At 39.3% G+C, this 16,636-nt stretch overlaps 1 protein-coding gene across 4 annotated transcripts; it reads right to left on the bottom strand.

The window, feature by feature from the left end:
* Positions 1 to 864: 864 nt before the first annotated feature.
* LOC121789216 (phospholipid-transporting ATPase 1-like) lies at positions 865 to 8,372 on the bottom strand. Of its 4 annotated transcripts, none has more exons than XM_042187710.1 (10): positions 8,127 to 8,372; positions 7,913 to 7,998; positions 5,867 to 7,704; positions 4,925 to 5,270; positions 3,908 to 4,700; positions 3,276 to 3,399; positions 2,768 to 2,987; positions 2,139 to 2,597; positions 1,737 to 2,041; positions 865 to 1,225 (listed from the first exon to the last, which is right to left on the bottom strand). In XM_042187710.1, exons 3-9 carry the CDS (start codon positions 7,179 to 7,181, stop codon positions 1,840 to 1,842), a joined length of 3,459 nt encoding a protein of 1,152 aa, XP_042043644.1. In that variant the 5' UTR covers positions 7,182 to 7,704; positions 7,913 to 7,998; positions 8,127 to 8,372; the 3' UTR covers positions 865 to 1,225; positions 1,737 to 1,839. The 4 variants fall into 4 exon arrangements, with proteins under 4 accessions (XP_042043644.1, XP_042043646.1, XP_042043647.1 ...); XM_042187712.1 differs by having other exon boundaries at positions 5,867 to 7,572; XM_042187713.1 differs by lacking the exon at positions 7,913 to 7,998 and having other exon boundaries at positions 5,867 to 7,572.
* Positions 8,373 to 16,636: the final 8,264 nt, after the last annotated feature.

Raw genomic sequence — 16,636 nt, 5'->3', positions numbered from 1 at the left:
GCAATATTCGCTAATAAAATGACAAAATTATCTAAACTTTCTAAAATTTATAAAAATGTAAAATTACCCAATTATCAATTATGTGTATACTAATTCATCAATCACCGAAAAGAATAAAACAAATTCCTTGTGAAAAGAAAGTAAAGCAAAAGACAAACAAGGATTTGAATTTCATTCAAGGTCTATTCGGTAAACGGAACTTGAATTTGAAGGAATTAGATTATTATTTCATTCAAAATACTTTGTTAGGTAAATATGATATAGTAATTGATATGAAAGGTTTGTGTATTCACGCGCATTGTGTGTAATGTGTGCAGTGTGTGAATGTGCGCACAATTTTATACTCCCTCCGTCCCGCATCACTTGCACTTATTTCCTTTCTGGGCGTCCCAGGTTATTTACACTCTTTCCAGTTTTAATAACAATTTATACCTACAGCCGTAATTGTTGACTTTGTCTATCACTCATTCCTTAATCTCCGTGCCCAAAAGGAAAGGTACGAGTAGTGCGGGACGGAGGGAGTATTATTTGGAATTTCAATCATCTACTTTTGACATGAATTCAAATTGTGAAATTGAGACAAATTGAAATTGTAATTCAATTCTAAATCAATTTTGTAGTTACAAACATGGGGTTTAGAATTGAAGATTCCAATTTCAATTTGAAAGGCTCAATTCTATGATACCGAAAGGAACCTCAAAAAAATCTTCAATTTATGCACTTAGTCACATTCCACGACCACTAAAGTAAACTAAATCTAGTTAAATAAGATATTCAAATTTTAATACTAGTAAGGTTTTCTAAAGGGACCTAATATTCTCTGTTAAAAATACCACGGAAAAGGTGATAAAAAACATGAAAGAAGACGAAGAAATAGCAAGCACATTTTCATTTCACGCGTTAATACATCTAATCTATTGTTAGTTTAAAAACGCATTATATATAGAATAAGAATACTTATTATCTATAATAACACTAATCGATTCTATATATATACAACAGGCAGACCTTGGAGATCTCATGCTCGTTTTTCCATGGACATATTAGAATTACCTGGAATGCTACAGCTTCAGATTAAGCATCGACGAGCAGCAGCCTATTTCGACTAACAGTTTTGGGCTCCGCTTCCCCTCTGTAGCAGAATGACGACCATGCCTCTTAGTGTCACCGATCAGTTCATGTAGCAGGAAAGGTTCCTATCTATCTGTGGGCTTTCACCAGATTTCTACAAGATCAAAAAGGAATTTGTATAAGCTATATCAAATAGGCATGTTGAAGCATATGGATTAGACTGAATGAACACTATATGAATTTTTTTATATGTAATCTAACATGAAAGGGTCCACTAAAAGTAGAAACAAGTGTAATGCTTCTGGTCATATGGAGATAAACTAATACTCCCTCCGTCCCACAAAAGATGTCACACTTGTGGGACGGCACGGGATTTTATGAGGTTTTGTTTTGTGTGTTAAATGAAGAGAGAAAATATATTTTTTGTATTTATGTGAGAGAGAACTTTTTCCAAAAAGGAAAATGTGACATTTTTTGTGGGATAAACTAAAAAGGATAGTGTGACATCTGCTATGGGACGGAGGGAGTACTATTAACCCCAACAATCCTAATATATCCACTCCATTGTTTCAAGAAAAATTGTATTGGCAAATGGTCATCAAAACTTCGCGAGTAAACTTTAGAAAAAAAATGTCAATAAAACCATAACAAAATGTTGAGCATACCGTTTGATTTCAGAACCTGAATGCCATTTGGAAGGCACATCTCAACAAGCTCGAGAAGAGGCTCACCATATGAATGACGAGAAGTTAAAAGCAAGCATGCATGTCAGCTTGAATCCTGATCAGCATTAGACCCAAAAAAAGGTCGCCTTTTTCTCAATATCTCAGCTTCTCTAGCAATCTGGATATCAGAGGGCCAGAAGATCTGACGGCAAACTTTGAAAATAAACCGGGGGAGCAATCCTATAACCATTATGAGTAAGATGGAGATCCAGTAAACTGGTGATTTTACAAGATGGTATATTGTACTGCAAAACAACAACAATTTCAGTGTCAACCATAGATGACTGATTAGTGCATCTTATAAATACGTGATGAATGATAATTTTCAACATATAGACTAACCCATAATTAGGGAAAACAGGTATAGAATCAAGCACCACCATGCAGCCATATGTTACAACAATTGAGCCCCATATAGCAGCATGAGTAACAAATACCCAGCGCTGAATATCCATTGCCAAGTGCACATTAACTAATATGACAACTGCAATTGTCCATAAGCTTCCCATACTCCATATGTCAATAGTGCTCTCTCTGTAGGTGAACAATGGTACATAGAAGAGTACAAGGCTCTGCCACAATGTGTCCACCATTGTAATCCAGAAGAGGGTCATATTGTAACTCTCTTGTCGGTGCCCTGCTGCATAGAGCTTTGGATATTTGAGTAATGTCTTATGACTTAGGTCCTTGTCTAGAATACCAACAACAACCGTTGGTACAGAAGTATATATGACGGAGTAAAAAACACTGCTCCAATCTGTCAATGCAGAAGTAGTAGAAAAGGCTGTACATAAGATATACCTGCAAAATTAATAGAAGAAAACACTAGGTCAGCAGGGATCCATATGTAGTTAAAGGTGTGTAGATTTTCCTATGCAACAAACATGCCTTTCATGATATCAAATTGGAAAGCCCCAGATTTCGTAAGTAAACATTATGCACTACATAAAGATCAAGGATACTCTGCGTACCAGAAAAGCATCAACACAAAAACAGCATTGCGATAAAAATTGTAGAGAATGAGATAGCCAAGCCGCTGATAATTCCAGTGTCCATGCACCAAAAGCAATCTTTTCAAAAATCTGAACTGGCCCATAGCAAAGTCTGATGCCATCACAGCTTGGCGCCCTTCTTGACCACAAATTCCAACACCAACATCCGCCATTTGGATCATGGAAACGTCATTAGCCCCTGCAAAAGCATTACTCATCAGATGACGATAAAAGAGATTTTCATAAAGCTTTATGAAAGATGTACTAGTTCATAAAGTTCAGACAGAAAACAAGAAGCATGATGTATCTGAGTCACAGTGTCACACTAGACTATCAGTGTACTACAATACCAAATTCAGATTTACATCCCAACTCAAAACATAATGCAGCAATTACCTGCTTAACCCTAAGCAACCGGGATCACAAGGAAAAGATAATGTAATGATAGAAGACAAAGATATATGAAATCAAAATATAACCGACTCACCGTCACCGATGGCTAGTGTAAGATCATCAGTGCGGCTTTTAATCATGTCCACAATTCCAGCCTTCTGCAAGGGTGCAACCCTACAACAGAGCACCACCTTACACAAAGTGGCGAGGTTGAACAGCTGATGACATTAACAAAAAAAGAAGTAAGAGGCTTGTTCATTATTATAACTGCAAATAAGCTTCTATTAAGATATCAAACATAAAGCTAAGAAATGCTTGAGTAAAATCTTAAATGTACAACTAGTCCAGGACAGCTAAACAAAAAAAAAATGGGTTTTATTTTATAGTACTCCCTACGTCCCTGAAAAGTATCAACTATTTCCTTATCAGTCCGTCCATGAAAAGTATGAACTTTCTAATTTTGGAATAGTTAAACACATTACCCCTACACATCATTTTATTTACAACTAATACCATTACACTACTCTACTAATGATGTGGAGCCCACTCTACACTAACACTGCTTACACTACCTCTTATCTCTCTCTCTCTTACTTTACCAATTATACATTAAAACCAGTGCCGAACCAAATGTTCATACTTTTTCAGGGACGTAGGGAGTATAAAATAAACACAGACTAAAAAAATGCAAATCAGAATAAAGCAATTGAAAAGAATGATGTGTACCTCGTATTCCAAGTCTTTCTCTAATATGTATACCAGACTGTTGCCATCAATTATAAGGGCTAGCGGGCCAAAAGTAGGCCTGTCTTCCTCGCCTGTAATCTGTTGAGACATATTGGAAGACTTTGTTTGAGAAGTCATTTCAAGAAAATTAAGTTCAGTCTTCCTCTTCAAATTTGTTGTATCATCAAAGGAACTTGCATAATTGACATGGTATTTGGCCTTGGCATCACATAATAGTTTTCTGCATTCATGTTCTGAATTTCCATTGATTATGATCTGGTGCATATCTGCAGTCAAGAGTCGGCAAGAAAGACCAATAGATATTGCCGTCTCTTGCTTATCTCCAGTGAGAACCCACACCTTTATTCCAGCTTGGCGCAGGGACTCAATGGCTTCAGGCACACCCTCTTGTAACCTGTCCTCAATAGCTGTGGCTCCAAGAAGGGTCAAGTTGCATTCAATGAGAGCTGCAGCTTGGCGTAGTTTTACAACTCTATCAGTCAAAGATGTGCACGCAACTTCGTACATTTGTTGCCACTCTGCAAGGAGTTCACCATTAAGGTCCCTAGATGCAACAACCAGGGTGCGTAAACCTTCAGATGAATAATCATTCAGATGTACTTGTGTTACATGTCTCATGCGATCATCACATGGAAGATCTTTTTTTAAGATGCTGAACATTGATATATCAGCCCCCTTCACCAACACCTTAACACTGCCATTGGGAAATCTAATGACAACCGACATTCTTTTACGCACGCTATCAAACTCATGCAAACCCAATACATCCAACCTGCATTGCACAGGGTAAATACTCTAAGCTACAAAAATAGCTTCAAGATTAACAGGAGTCTATCAATGAGAAATAACTGGACTATGAAAAACATCCATGTACTGAATTCAGGAAAAGAGGAAACGAAGAATAACAGATATTATATCGCTTGTCAAGAAAAATCAGCTTATTGGGGATAAAAAAAATAGGAGATTATAAGTGAAGTAATGAGGTCAGCATTCTACCTTAATTTCTCACCATTGGCATCAATCACTATATGCCCAGATGTCCGCTCAAAAAGTGTATAGCCATAAGCAGAGGCTGCTGCAACCAATGCCTGTTCATCAGGAGACTCACCTTGATAATCTATAGAAGTCTGGCCATCACTCAATAAACCACCAGAAATACTTGAAGGACCCCCAGTAAGAATGGGTATCACGGTGTTACAAGCTGCAAGTGTCAGAAAAAAGTCATACGCAGCACTTCTTTCTTCTCCATCCAGATCTTTGTACGATAATTTGATGAGTTCAGGATCAGGGATGATTTCAGATTTAAGCTTCCATTTTCTTCCACTCACCATAGACTCTTCCACTGCACATGTTATCACAAGGTAAGACAAAAATCATGAAAGAGAAAATGACAAGAAAAAAATAAATGATATTATCTCAGCTATGCAAACATGAGCATGCACACATAAAACAAAGGACTTAAAAACCTTATAGCACTACTATTGTAACATGTGCATTGGAAAGAAACTTTAAAAGAAAAGAGCGGTGCAGAAATAAATTATTTGTTTAAATCATAATAAGATTAACGAAAAAATTAAATTGCGGCTCTCTCTTGGAACTCAAAGTGGAGAGGAAAAAGAAGAATAAGGTGTGAATATAAAAACAGGACAGGTGAACTGCTGAAGGGTATCTGTTCTGCAGATATAATAATGACCTAAACTGCAGTCTTTTTCAAAGCATGTATCTTGTTTGTCAATACAGTTCACTGGATTTTAAGAAGATAGTCATGTAAAATTACAAAGGAATGTGTGTCATACACTCGCTGATTAGCTATAGAAATACCTTAGATCTTTTTCCTAATAGATAACAATACAATAATGCTTGAATATATGCAACACAGGGCAACGCCAACATAAATTCACATTATCATCGAAGTAAAGCAAGACTTTCAAATTATACCTGTGGCGTCTATCTCCCGTGAACCAGCTTTAGATTCACCATAACTCTTCCCCCAGATACTTGCTTTCTTGAATTCCATCTTGTTTTCTGTCAGTGTGCCTGTCTTATCAGAGAGTATATATCGTATTTGTCCCAAATCCTCATTAATATTCAAGGATCTGCACTGAAACCTAGAATTGCTCAAACTGTCGTACATGTGCTGATCACCAATCATGAAATATGATTGCCCCAACCGCACCAGCTCCATCGTGATGTAGAGGGATATCGGAATCATTATCTGGAAAACTATGATAGAACTCAAGAATGAGAAAAATGTCTCCATAGGAATTCCATAATACTTGTACTTCTTGCCATCATTTCCCTTTTGGAAGTAAACTTTTCGGTAGTAAGGCAGTGTATCAAGCTGAGACTTGTGGCGGTTTAACCATAAACCCATCCCTAGGCCGACAACAAGGCACATGATTAAAAGAAAAACTGATAACCAAAATGTCTCCCGGTTCATGTAGGTTTCCAGTCTGCTTCTTTTAGAAGGGGACATTGCACTGTTTAGCATAGCTTTTGTATCCTGTCCAGCATAAACCACAACCCCAACTGCCCATTCCGTGTTCTTCAGCTGACAGCCACGTAGAATAATATTGGATTGGCTGAGAGGAAGGAAATTCCCATTGAGCTCCATATTAGCCATGAACTCATAGATATTTCTGTTTGGCTGCTCACAAGTGATGATACCAGATATCATAGTCCCTTCAAGAAAAAGTTTATTAGTTTCTTGTCGAGCATACCTTGTTTTCAAGTTTGATTCACCATCCAAATTCATCGTCTGAATGTAGGCAATTCCACTAGGATCACTCGTTGCTAGCAACACCATATCACAAGGAATAGTTTCATCAGAACTGATCTTCAATACCTCACCAGCCTGAATCATTTTCCACCTTTTGGGATGGAATCCATCTGATTGTAGCACTAGTGCCTCCCTATTATTCTCATTCCTGTCAGATCTGTGTCTTCGCCAATCCTCATAACCATCTTTGACAGCCGTGACAGTAAGCACAAAAAGAAGAGGGAAAAGGGAAACTGTTCTGCCAAATACTGCAAGAGGGGGAAGCTGGTTCAAAGCAGCAATGGCTAAAAAATACAAATAAGCCACCCTGTGAAACTGAATGAAAAGGTTTTTGGGTAAGAAGTTAAGCAATGTGTACTTGCTTGTCCGGATCTCGTTCCCAGAAAAATGAGAGTTATCACATGTCTTCTTTGGATCATTAATATGTATCAACCTGGGGTTATCATGACGAGTGGTATTATCTTCAAGCTTCATGTTTAAGTGAAACTTCTCAGGCTTATGAGGTTTGCCAATGGCCTGTTACCAGGAAGGAGAAATGTGAGATGGAGCCCCAGATATTTCAACGTTCCGCTGCACATCCATTATTACACAACTCCATGACACAAAGCGTCTCCATGCTCTTGGGAGGCATTGTAGACAAAGGTCGAATGACAAAACTCCCTTTCTTCCACCCTCAAAAGCAGGGCGTTGTGATAAATTTCCCGAAACAGCTTCACGCAGCAGAGTTTTTCTTGAACTCCTTCAGATGATACAAATTGCAATCTTGTGTGTCATCAGGAATCCAGGAAGAGAACGATCCGTCACGGCGCAAACATGACAATGAGCTGAATCTCAAGGACAAGTTAAGGCGCCTTAATATGTTGAGCTGGGGTTGAGGATTATAAAATTGTTCAGATTTGGGCAGCAATGGCTTGTCAGAAGACATAAAGAATCCATCAACACAAACAAAACGAATTTCTTTAAGGAGAAAAATCGGTAAAACCCTACAATCCCCAACCTGAAAATTGAGTCACCAAAGGATAAGATTTGAGGAGACGATGATATCCCCGGGGAAAATCAGCAAGACAAAATGGGGAGGCGAAATCAATGCATTACTACTGGAGCATTAGGAAAACTTGGCAATACCAGTTCAAAATCAATTCACTCAAAAATCTAAGCCCGTAAACCCTAGTAGACATGAGTGCTAAATAAAAACACAGCTTTACCTTGAGAGAGAGAAAAAAAAGCAGCAGATCCAAAAATCCAATCGAATCAGTGATGAAATAGAAAGTAAAGGCCTAGAAATGCATCACTGCCGAAAAAGAGCAACAGCATTTAAGATAAATGAAGACGGAAGAAAAAACAAAAACGAAATTCGGAATCATTACGTGCAGATGAATTATAGATAAAAGGACGGGAAACAATAAAGAGAGGACTGACCTTGAAGCGCAGAGAGATGGCCCGTCTATTTATGAATGCACTGAATACGAAATTATGGCAGTCGAAAATTTGGCAGATTTCAGATCTCCGATCCCTTTCTTTTGTTTATCGGCTTCTGTTTCTCAATCCACAACACTTCTCCTTTTTCTTTTGCTTTTTCTTTTTCGTTTTCTTTTTTTTAAGGAAGAATTAATGAAATTAAATTAGTGAAGAAAGTGTATTTGTTCTGCAACTGAAGCAATGCTGGTAGGGATGATTTAGATTGAGCTTTGAGAGAGATTATACGGCTTGATATTAGGCTTTATTTTTATTTTTATTTTTATTTTTCTATATTTGCTTCCGATATATTTTCCCTTTAAAATTTGTTCGAATCCAAAACTTAATTCAAATGACAAATTAAGCACTCAAATACTATGCTTTTGCTTTTAATATATCCTATATACAACCTAACCAGCAATTCAATCATAAGTATGGGAAATCAATTTGATTATCATATGTTGGCTTTGCCCTTTGATATTGTTTTTTACTATTTCAAGAGGTTGTGGTTCGGAACATGTGAATAATAGAAATCGACTTTTTCCAACTAACTCTTACATAGTTACATATGTGAATTTATAAATATTCTAGAAATATAAATTAATAGATGGTGCATATTCACATAATAAAATCATAATTTTCTATGCGCGGTCACTACATAATTATTATTATTCAAATATAAAAAATATACTGTGAATTAAATATAATTTACAGATTTATGGTCAAATATGGTCTTAAACATATGATATTTTTACGATAATGGTCATAGACATTACGTTTTGAATTATTCGGTCTCACACATTTAAAATCGGGCCGCACTCAGTCTAAAACGGACGACACCGTAAAAAATACAGGGTCAACGGTAGATTAGTCAATTTTGACCCACTTGTGAATTTTAATTACGAAATTTAATTTTTTTAGAAAAATAAAAAAACCATTATTCTTAAAAAACTAAATAAAAAACCCTTCTCTCTTCTTATTCTACTTTCTTGTCGCTTCTCCTTCAGAGCATCCACAATGGCGGCAAACGGACCGGCTAGCCGATCCCCGGCGCTAGCCAGTCCGCTCGCCGAACCATTGTAACCGGCTAGCCGAGTTTCGGCGGAAAAATCGGCGAGCGCACGCCGATTTCCGAGCGCTGGGCGATGCGCTCGCAGATCCGCTGGCCGCCATTGCAGACTCCGGATCGGCTAGCGGATTTTTTTTTTCGAAACACTACATATACGCGATTTGCACGTCATTTTCATTTGCACCGCTTGTTTTAACGAGTATTCTCTCTATATTAATTTCTGTACAAGAGCAACAACGCGAAATGAGTAGCGCGGGTGGTAGTAGTGGTGGTAGTGGTGGGGATGCTGAGGAGTACGAACGGCAAATGAACGAAGCGTTGGAGGCCTATATGTCCCATGAGATAGACCGGCTGTTACAGAGGGCCTTGCAACCGGCGGTACCTCGACCTCGACCCGTTGTCCACCGCCGAGCAGTGATTGAGCGGGATCACGTAGCTGCACATCAGCGGCTATATGAAGACTACTTCGCACCGGAGCCGCGGTTTAACGTCAACCTTTTCAGGCGGCGTTTTAGGATGAGCAGGGCCCTGTTTATGCGTATTGTTGAGGCTTTGGAGCGTCGATATCTATATTTCCGCTTCAGGCACGATGCGGTCGGCTGACCCGGCCACACACCTATTCAAAAGTGCACTGCGGCAATCAGGTAGTTGGCCTACGGAGGCGCGGCAGACATGTGGGACGAGTACCTCCACATCGGTGAGACGACTGCCCTTGAATGTATGAAGTATTTCTGCCAGGGCGTGATTGAAATATTCCGTGATCAGTACCTTCGAAGCCCTACCCCTGAAGACTGCCAGGAATTGATGCAGATGCACGGGGAGAAGCATGGGTTCTCGGGTATGTTAGGCAGTATAGATTGTATGCATTGGTAGTGGAAGAACTGTCCTGCTGCCTGGAAGGGGTTCTACACGACCGGCTACAAGGGAAAGAATCTCATGATGATCCTGTTAGGGTTTTGTATACTAGAAATCACATTTCGAGTGATTGGATACTGTAAAACTCTACTTGTTATTTTCCAATGAATAAAACAGATTATTTTTGTCATAATGTTGTTATGTTTTACATTTAATGGTTGTTTATTGCATATTTAAATGTATAAGAACGTAACAAAGTCTAAGTCTTTGTTCTAGTAGACCGGTTGTGGGCGTCGTCCACTTTAAGGTAACACGGTCAGTTCTGAACAAAGAAAAAGAAGAATTTCACAACCCAGATAGGCCTAGACTACCTATCGTGAAAGGTTGCAATGTCAGTCCGATTATTTCTAAGCCTTATTGAAATAAGATGACGTTGGTGTGGTATAGCACTGAATGGATCTAATAGCAAGACGAGTCTTTATGCTATCTACTGAAAGACGAGGTCTTGATAATAATTTCTTAATCAATGTGCGTTAGCATTGAGTATACGATATTGAGTATCTACTACTTTGACTTACCAAGGTGCGGGTTTTTCATAACCCAACGATCCAGGTATATTGGGTAGTGGTGATCATTATCTAGCAGTGCTAGGATTGCTATTACGCCGAATCGTGCGCGAGGAGGGTCTCGTTTGATAACATCCACAAGAGGAGCTCGAAACAAGGTTTTATTTTTCGGAACCTAGCTAGTTGGAGTTTGATTACTCTATGAATAATAAATAAGAGTTTCTTGCTAAGTCCACTCTTGGAGATTAAATATGTTGATTAATTAAGTCCATAACAGACATTAATTAATTAATAGATGTTTCTACCTTAAGCGCGGGAAATGAATTGAACGCAAATAAAGGAAACCCGGAATACTTGTAATTTCGGATTTGGAAAGGCAGTGCAATATTACTTCTGTAGTTGCTGCTTGTAATATTCCAATATAAGCTTATATTAAATTGTGGGTTCAATTTAATTAGAAAAAAAGCTAATTGGGTGAGGCGTGATCCAATTCTTCCTTAGATCCCTGACTGGGCCCAATTTGTGACTTAATATAAATAGGAGAATAAAGGAGACAGAAAACACTTTTTTCTACATAAAAAATTTCGTCCCCCTCTAAAGAGAGAGAGTTCGAAATTTGTGCCTCATCCGTGAGCAGTTTCTGTCTTCCATTATTCGAGTCCTAGTACGTTGGTGAGATTTGCCCACACAAATATCAGCGTATAGTCTGGGACACCAGTCAGAAGATCCGAGGTCTTGTATTGAAGATCTTCATGTGGAGACGGAGCAAGCCATCATCGATTCTTGATTGAATCAACGAGGTAAATTAGCTAATTCCGTAGTAAGCATGTTTTAGAGATTTTATATGCTAAAGCATGTTTTAATTCAAGTTATGAGCATGATACATGTGATAATTGCGCAAGTAGAATTTGTCTGAATAATCTGCTAAATAGATCAAATTCATGTGATCGGATATTTCTGCACGCTTCCGCTGCCAACCCCTTCAATTGGTATCAGAGCCAGTCTATGGCTCTGATTATTTGGAATTAAATTTTGCAAAATTCATGTATGCATGTCCAATTTGATTGCGAAGCATGTTCTTGGTGTTTTGTTTAATTTATTATGCATGATGAACTCAAGAACTCTCGAATCAAAGAACTTGAATTGCTCGATCGTACGAGACGTGCAATCCGTCGGCGCTAGCGCCGAGACGGATCGCACCACGGCGAGGGCTCGTGCGCGTCGCAGGCCGAGATCGCACGCCCCAGACGCACCCGCGTCAAGACCGATATGGATGTTGGCGTAGTGCAGCGGTTCGACCGAGAACCGGCCGAGACACCGAGACGTGAGGGAACTCCATCCCTAGGCGGAAGGTCCAAGACGGAGTCCCAAGCCACTGGCTGAGACGGACGCGCTGAGTCGCTCGCCGTGTACCTTTGGGATGGGAGCATCGTCGCTCGGATAGGCCGAGACGGGTGACAGCAACTGGCCGAGAGCAGCGCCACCGTCGTGCGCGCTGCTGGCCGAGGACCGCGTCACCCGACGTGCCGAGACGGCCGAGGAGCGTCGTCACCCGACGGTCGACAAGACCGAGACGGCGCTCGCCGCTGGCCGAGACGCAGCGACACCCGATGGCTCGACGGGCAGAGACGCTGCGTGCGTCGTGTTCCGATGACGAACTCGTCGGATCTTCGTCGTTCATCGTTCGTGCGAACCTCGTACGATGAGATAACGATGGAGGATTATTTTAATGATTATTTAATTATTTTATTAAAAGATATCATTAAAATATTATTATTTAATGCAAATAAAATCTTCATGGAAGATTTGCCTAGATTTTAGGAATATTTTTATTATTATCTATATCTATGGAAATAAATAATATTATTTTGATTCCTAGATGATATGGATGAGAATAATTTAATAGCTTCCTAATATTAATCTAGTGTTAAGAAATATTTTTATTATTTTCTATATCTATGGAAATAAATAATATTATTTTGATTCCTAGATGATATGGATAAGAATAATTTAATAGTTTCCTAATATTTATATCTAAGATCCAAATAAGGATAGATATGTATGAATACATTAAATAATAAAATATCTCTTCCTAATCTTGAACAAGGAAATAATTTGAATTTATTTTTCATGTCTTATTAAGGATTAAATAATTTATTTATTTTAGATATACCTTATAGTAGACATGAATAAGAATTAAATTCTAGAACAACAATTTCCTAAAGGAAGATAACAACATTAATCTAAAGATTTAATTATCCAGCAAATTAAATACCAACAGAATTTAATCAAGCCTTTCTCTACCCTAAGGCTAAGGATAATTAAAGAAAAACCATAACCCAAATATCTAAGCTATAATTATGAACTCAACGTTTGTATATGGTCTCCATCAATTGGTCTGCAATTTATGGTCTGCAATTTATGAAGCATTTTTCTAATATTATCGCCACCTGCTCTGTGGGGACAATAATCCTAAGAAAATAGCATGTTCATGAGGGCGGACTTCTCAAATATAAATAGTATGAACTAGAATGTAGTTTCCAATATTATCGACACCTGCTCTGTGGGGACAATAATCCTAAGAAACTGCGAGATTCAGAAGTTCACACAGGATTTATGAGATAGCTTGATCTTGCTAGCAGCACATGAACATTGTTATGGGAGTATGTTGTAGAAATGAGACTCTGTAATGCTAAAGAGATGGTCTTGCTTAGGCAACATTAGGCGGCCATGCCACTCTGTGGTCTCTGGACTATTCGTCGGTGTTGTGACCAGTAAAATTGTAAGATTTTAATGCGTATCGACTTCCTCTAGAGGGTACAAAATTTTAATTTTACAGTTGTAAGATTTTGAAAAGTTTTATGGTTAATCTAATCAAACTTCTTACATAAGTTTATGACAATAGTAGAATACTCTATTTTGCAGTGCAAATCAAATCGTCAATATGTCGTTCAATCCTCTTTCTGCAATACTCAAAGAAAACAAACTCGAGGGCCAAAATTACATAGAATGGAAACAAAATTTGGACATCGTTCTCACAGCAGATGAGTACATCTTTGTACTCACAACCCCGCGACCTCCAGTGCCCCCAGATAACGCTGCGGTAGGAGTCAGAGATGCACACAGACGGTGGCATAAGACGAATGAGATGGCTAAATGCTATATGTTGGCATCTATGTCATCAGTACTCAAGCATCAGCATTCAGCCATGGAAACTGCCGCCGAGATCATGCAGAATCTCAAGAATCTTTTTGGTACTCAGAATCGAACGGCTAAGTCTCAAGCCTTTCGGAGTATAATGTCGAAGACTATGAAGGAGGGCTTGTCTGTGAGAGACCATGTCCTCGAGATGATGAGCCACCTCAACCAGATTGAGGTCTTGGGAGGGATGATCGATCCCGAGTCCCAAGTGACCATTATCCTTCAGAGTCTTCCCCCTAGCTTCCAGCAGTTCAAGCTCAACTTCGAGATGAACAAAGGAACTACACCTTGGCGGAGCTGTTGACTGAACTTCATTCGGTAGAGAATCTTATGATCTAGGCTAAGGCGGCCATGATGACTTCGGCGCCTCGTTCCTCTGGCTTCAAGCCTAGCATAGGAAAAAGGCAGGCACCGAACTCAGGACCTGCCAACATAGCTAAGGGAAAGAAGAAGAAGATGACAAACAAGAAGCCAACGGGGAAGTGTTTCAAGTGCAGAGAGAAGGGGCATTGGAAGCCAGATTGCCCTAAACGGGGCAAGGCTACAGGTATGCACCAAGCTCTAGTAGTCGAGTCTTGTTTGACTTCGACATCAACTTGCACTTGGGTTATTGACACTGGAGCTACTGATCATATTTGTTTTGATCCTGTCTTAATGCAGGTGACAAGACGGTTACGTGATCGAGAGATTGAAGTCCAGCTGGGCAATGCTACAAAAGTGGCGGCCGTTGCAGTGGGAGACATTTATTTGCGTTTTAGTAGTGATAGTTTTTTGATTTTGAAGAATGTTTTGTTGATACCTTCTTTTAGAAGAAATTTAATTTCAGTTTCTAAATTGGTTTTTGATGGATATTCGATTTCTTTTAATGACAATTGTGTTATTAAGAAAGATGGTTCTTATATCTGTCGTGGTAGCATGGAAAACAATCTGTACACAATCACATCTACACAGTTTAATAATCGCAAATCAGAACTCAATACAACATCGAAAATTTCAAAGAAACGAAAGGAACCTTCAAGTTCAATGAACGAAACGTACTTATGGCACCTTAGACTTGGTCATGCCAATGAAAGGAGGATCCATTTTCTTGTTCAACAAGATCTTATTAAAGATCTAGAGGAGGAACCTTTTCATAAGTGTGAGTCATGCTTAGAAGGCAAGATGACCAAGAGGCCTTTTAAGGGTAAGGGCAATAGGGCCAAGGAAGTACTTGAGCTCGTTCATTCCGATGTATGTGGACCAATGTTTACAGAGGCAAGGGGTGGTTTTTTATACTTCATCACTTTTATTGATGACTTCTCAAAAATTGGATATGTCTATTTGATGCGTCACAAGTCAGAGTCTTTAAAGTTTAAGGACTTTAAGACTCTTGTGAAGAAGTATCATGGAAAGAATATCAAAAGCCTGCGATCTGATCGTGGAGGCGAATACCTCAGTGCTGAATTTTTGGACTACTTATCGGAGTCGGGTATTGAATCCCAACTGACTGCGCTGGGCACGCCCCAGCAGAACGGCGTGGCTGAAAGAAGGAACAAGACCTTGTTAAATATAGTTCGATCGATGATGAGTTATGCACATCTGCCTATTTCGTTTTGGGGACATGCCTTGCTTTCTGCAAGCCATATTTTAGACAATTTACCATCAAAATCCATACCTACTACTCCTTATGAGTTGTGGACTGAGCGCAAGCCCAATCTAGCACATCTCAAGATTTGGGGTTGCCCGACTCATGTATTGGAAAATGATCCAACTAAGCTAGGATCAAGGACAGAGGTATGTTTGTTTATAGGATACCCCAAAGGGACGAAAGGTTATGAATTCTTTAGTCTCCGAGACAAGAAAGTCATTGTGAGTACTCACGCGACATTCTTAGAGGAAGACTATGTAATAAATCATAAACCCAGCAGTGAAGTGGCTCTTGATGAGCTAACTTCTGTCACAAGTTCTATTAACCAAGAACAAGTACCAAGTGTACAAATAATTCCCGAAACTTCAACTTCTACTCAAAATATTATAGTACCGCGCCGCAGTGGGAGGGTCTCGCATGAGCCCGACAGATACATTGGTTTGGGAGAATCTATGGATCACTCCTCGGACAGCAATGTATTAGATCCCTGGAACTTTACGGAGGCGCAGACAGATGTCGATCATTGCGAATGGGTGAAAGCAATGGATTCGGAACTACAATCTATGATAGACAAAGACGTCTACGATTTGTCCGTCCTACCCGAAGGTTGTACTGCCATTGGGAGCAAGTGGATATATAAGCGTAAACGTGGACCCGATGGACGAGTTAAAGTCTTTAAGGCAAGACTAGTGGCCAAGGGGTATACCCAAAAGGAAGGCGTCGATTATGACGAGACCTTCTCCCCAGTGGCCATGATCAAATCGATCCGGATACTATTGTCTATTGCAGTTTATATGGATTGGGATGTATGGCAGATGGACGTTAAGACTGCGTTTCTAAATGGCGATCTTGAGGAGACCATCTACATGGAACAACCCGAAGGATATGCCATAAAGGGCAAAGAACACATGGTTTGGAAGCTTAAGATGGCCATTTATGGCCTCAAGCAAGCATCTATATCGTGGAACCAATGTTTCGATCAAACTGTTCGCAAGTTTGGATTCGAAAAGTGCCCAAGTGAAAGCTGCGTATATAAGAAAGTTGATAAGGGGAATGTGGTGTTCTTAGTTTTATATGTAGATGACATTCTTCTAATTGGAAGCAATAAAAAGATGCTGTCATCAGTACGAACATGGTTGTCGAACCAGTTCGAGAT

This window comes from Salvia splendens, unplaced genomic scaffold (assembly GCF_004379255.2).
Source record: "Salvia splendens isolate huo1 unplaced genomic scaffold, SspV2 ctg175, whole genome shotgun sequence".
Classification (NCBI taxonomy): Eukaryota; Viridiplantae; Streptophyta; class Magnoliopsida; order Lamiales; family Lamiaceae; genus Salvia; species Salvia splendens.
Note: the sequence above shows the minus strand (reverse complement) of the source record. Positions and strands in the feature narration are given on the sequence as shown.

Coding starts and splice junctions, on each gene's coding strand:
- LOC121789216 (XM_042187710.1), bottom strand. CDS start 7,181: ATGAAGCTTGAAGATAATACCACTCGTCATGATAACCCCAGGTTGATA. Junction 5,271..5,866: donor ACGGGAGATAGACGCCACAG/GTATAATTTGAA, acceptor TAACATGTGCAG/TGGAAGAGTCTATGGTGAGT. Junction 3,400..3,907: donor AGAAAGACTTGGAATACGAG/GTACACATCATT, acceptor TAATGTCATCAG/CTGTTCAACCTCGCCACTTT.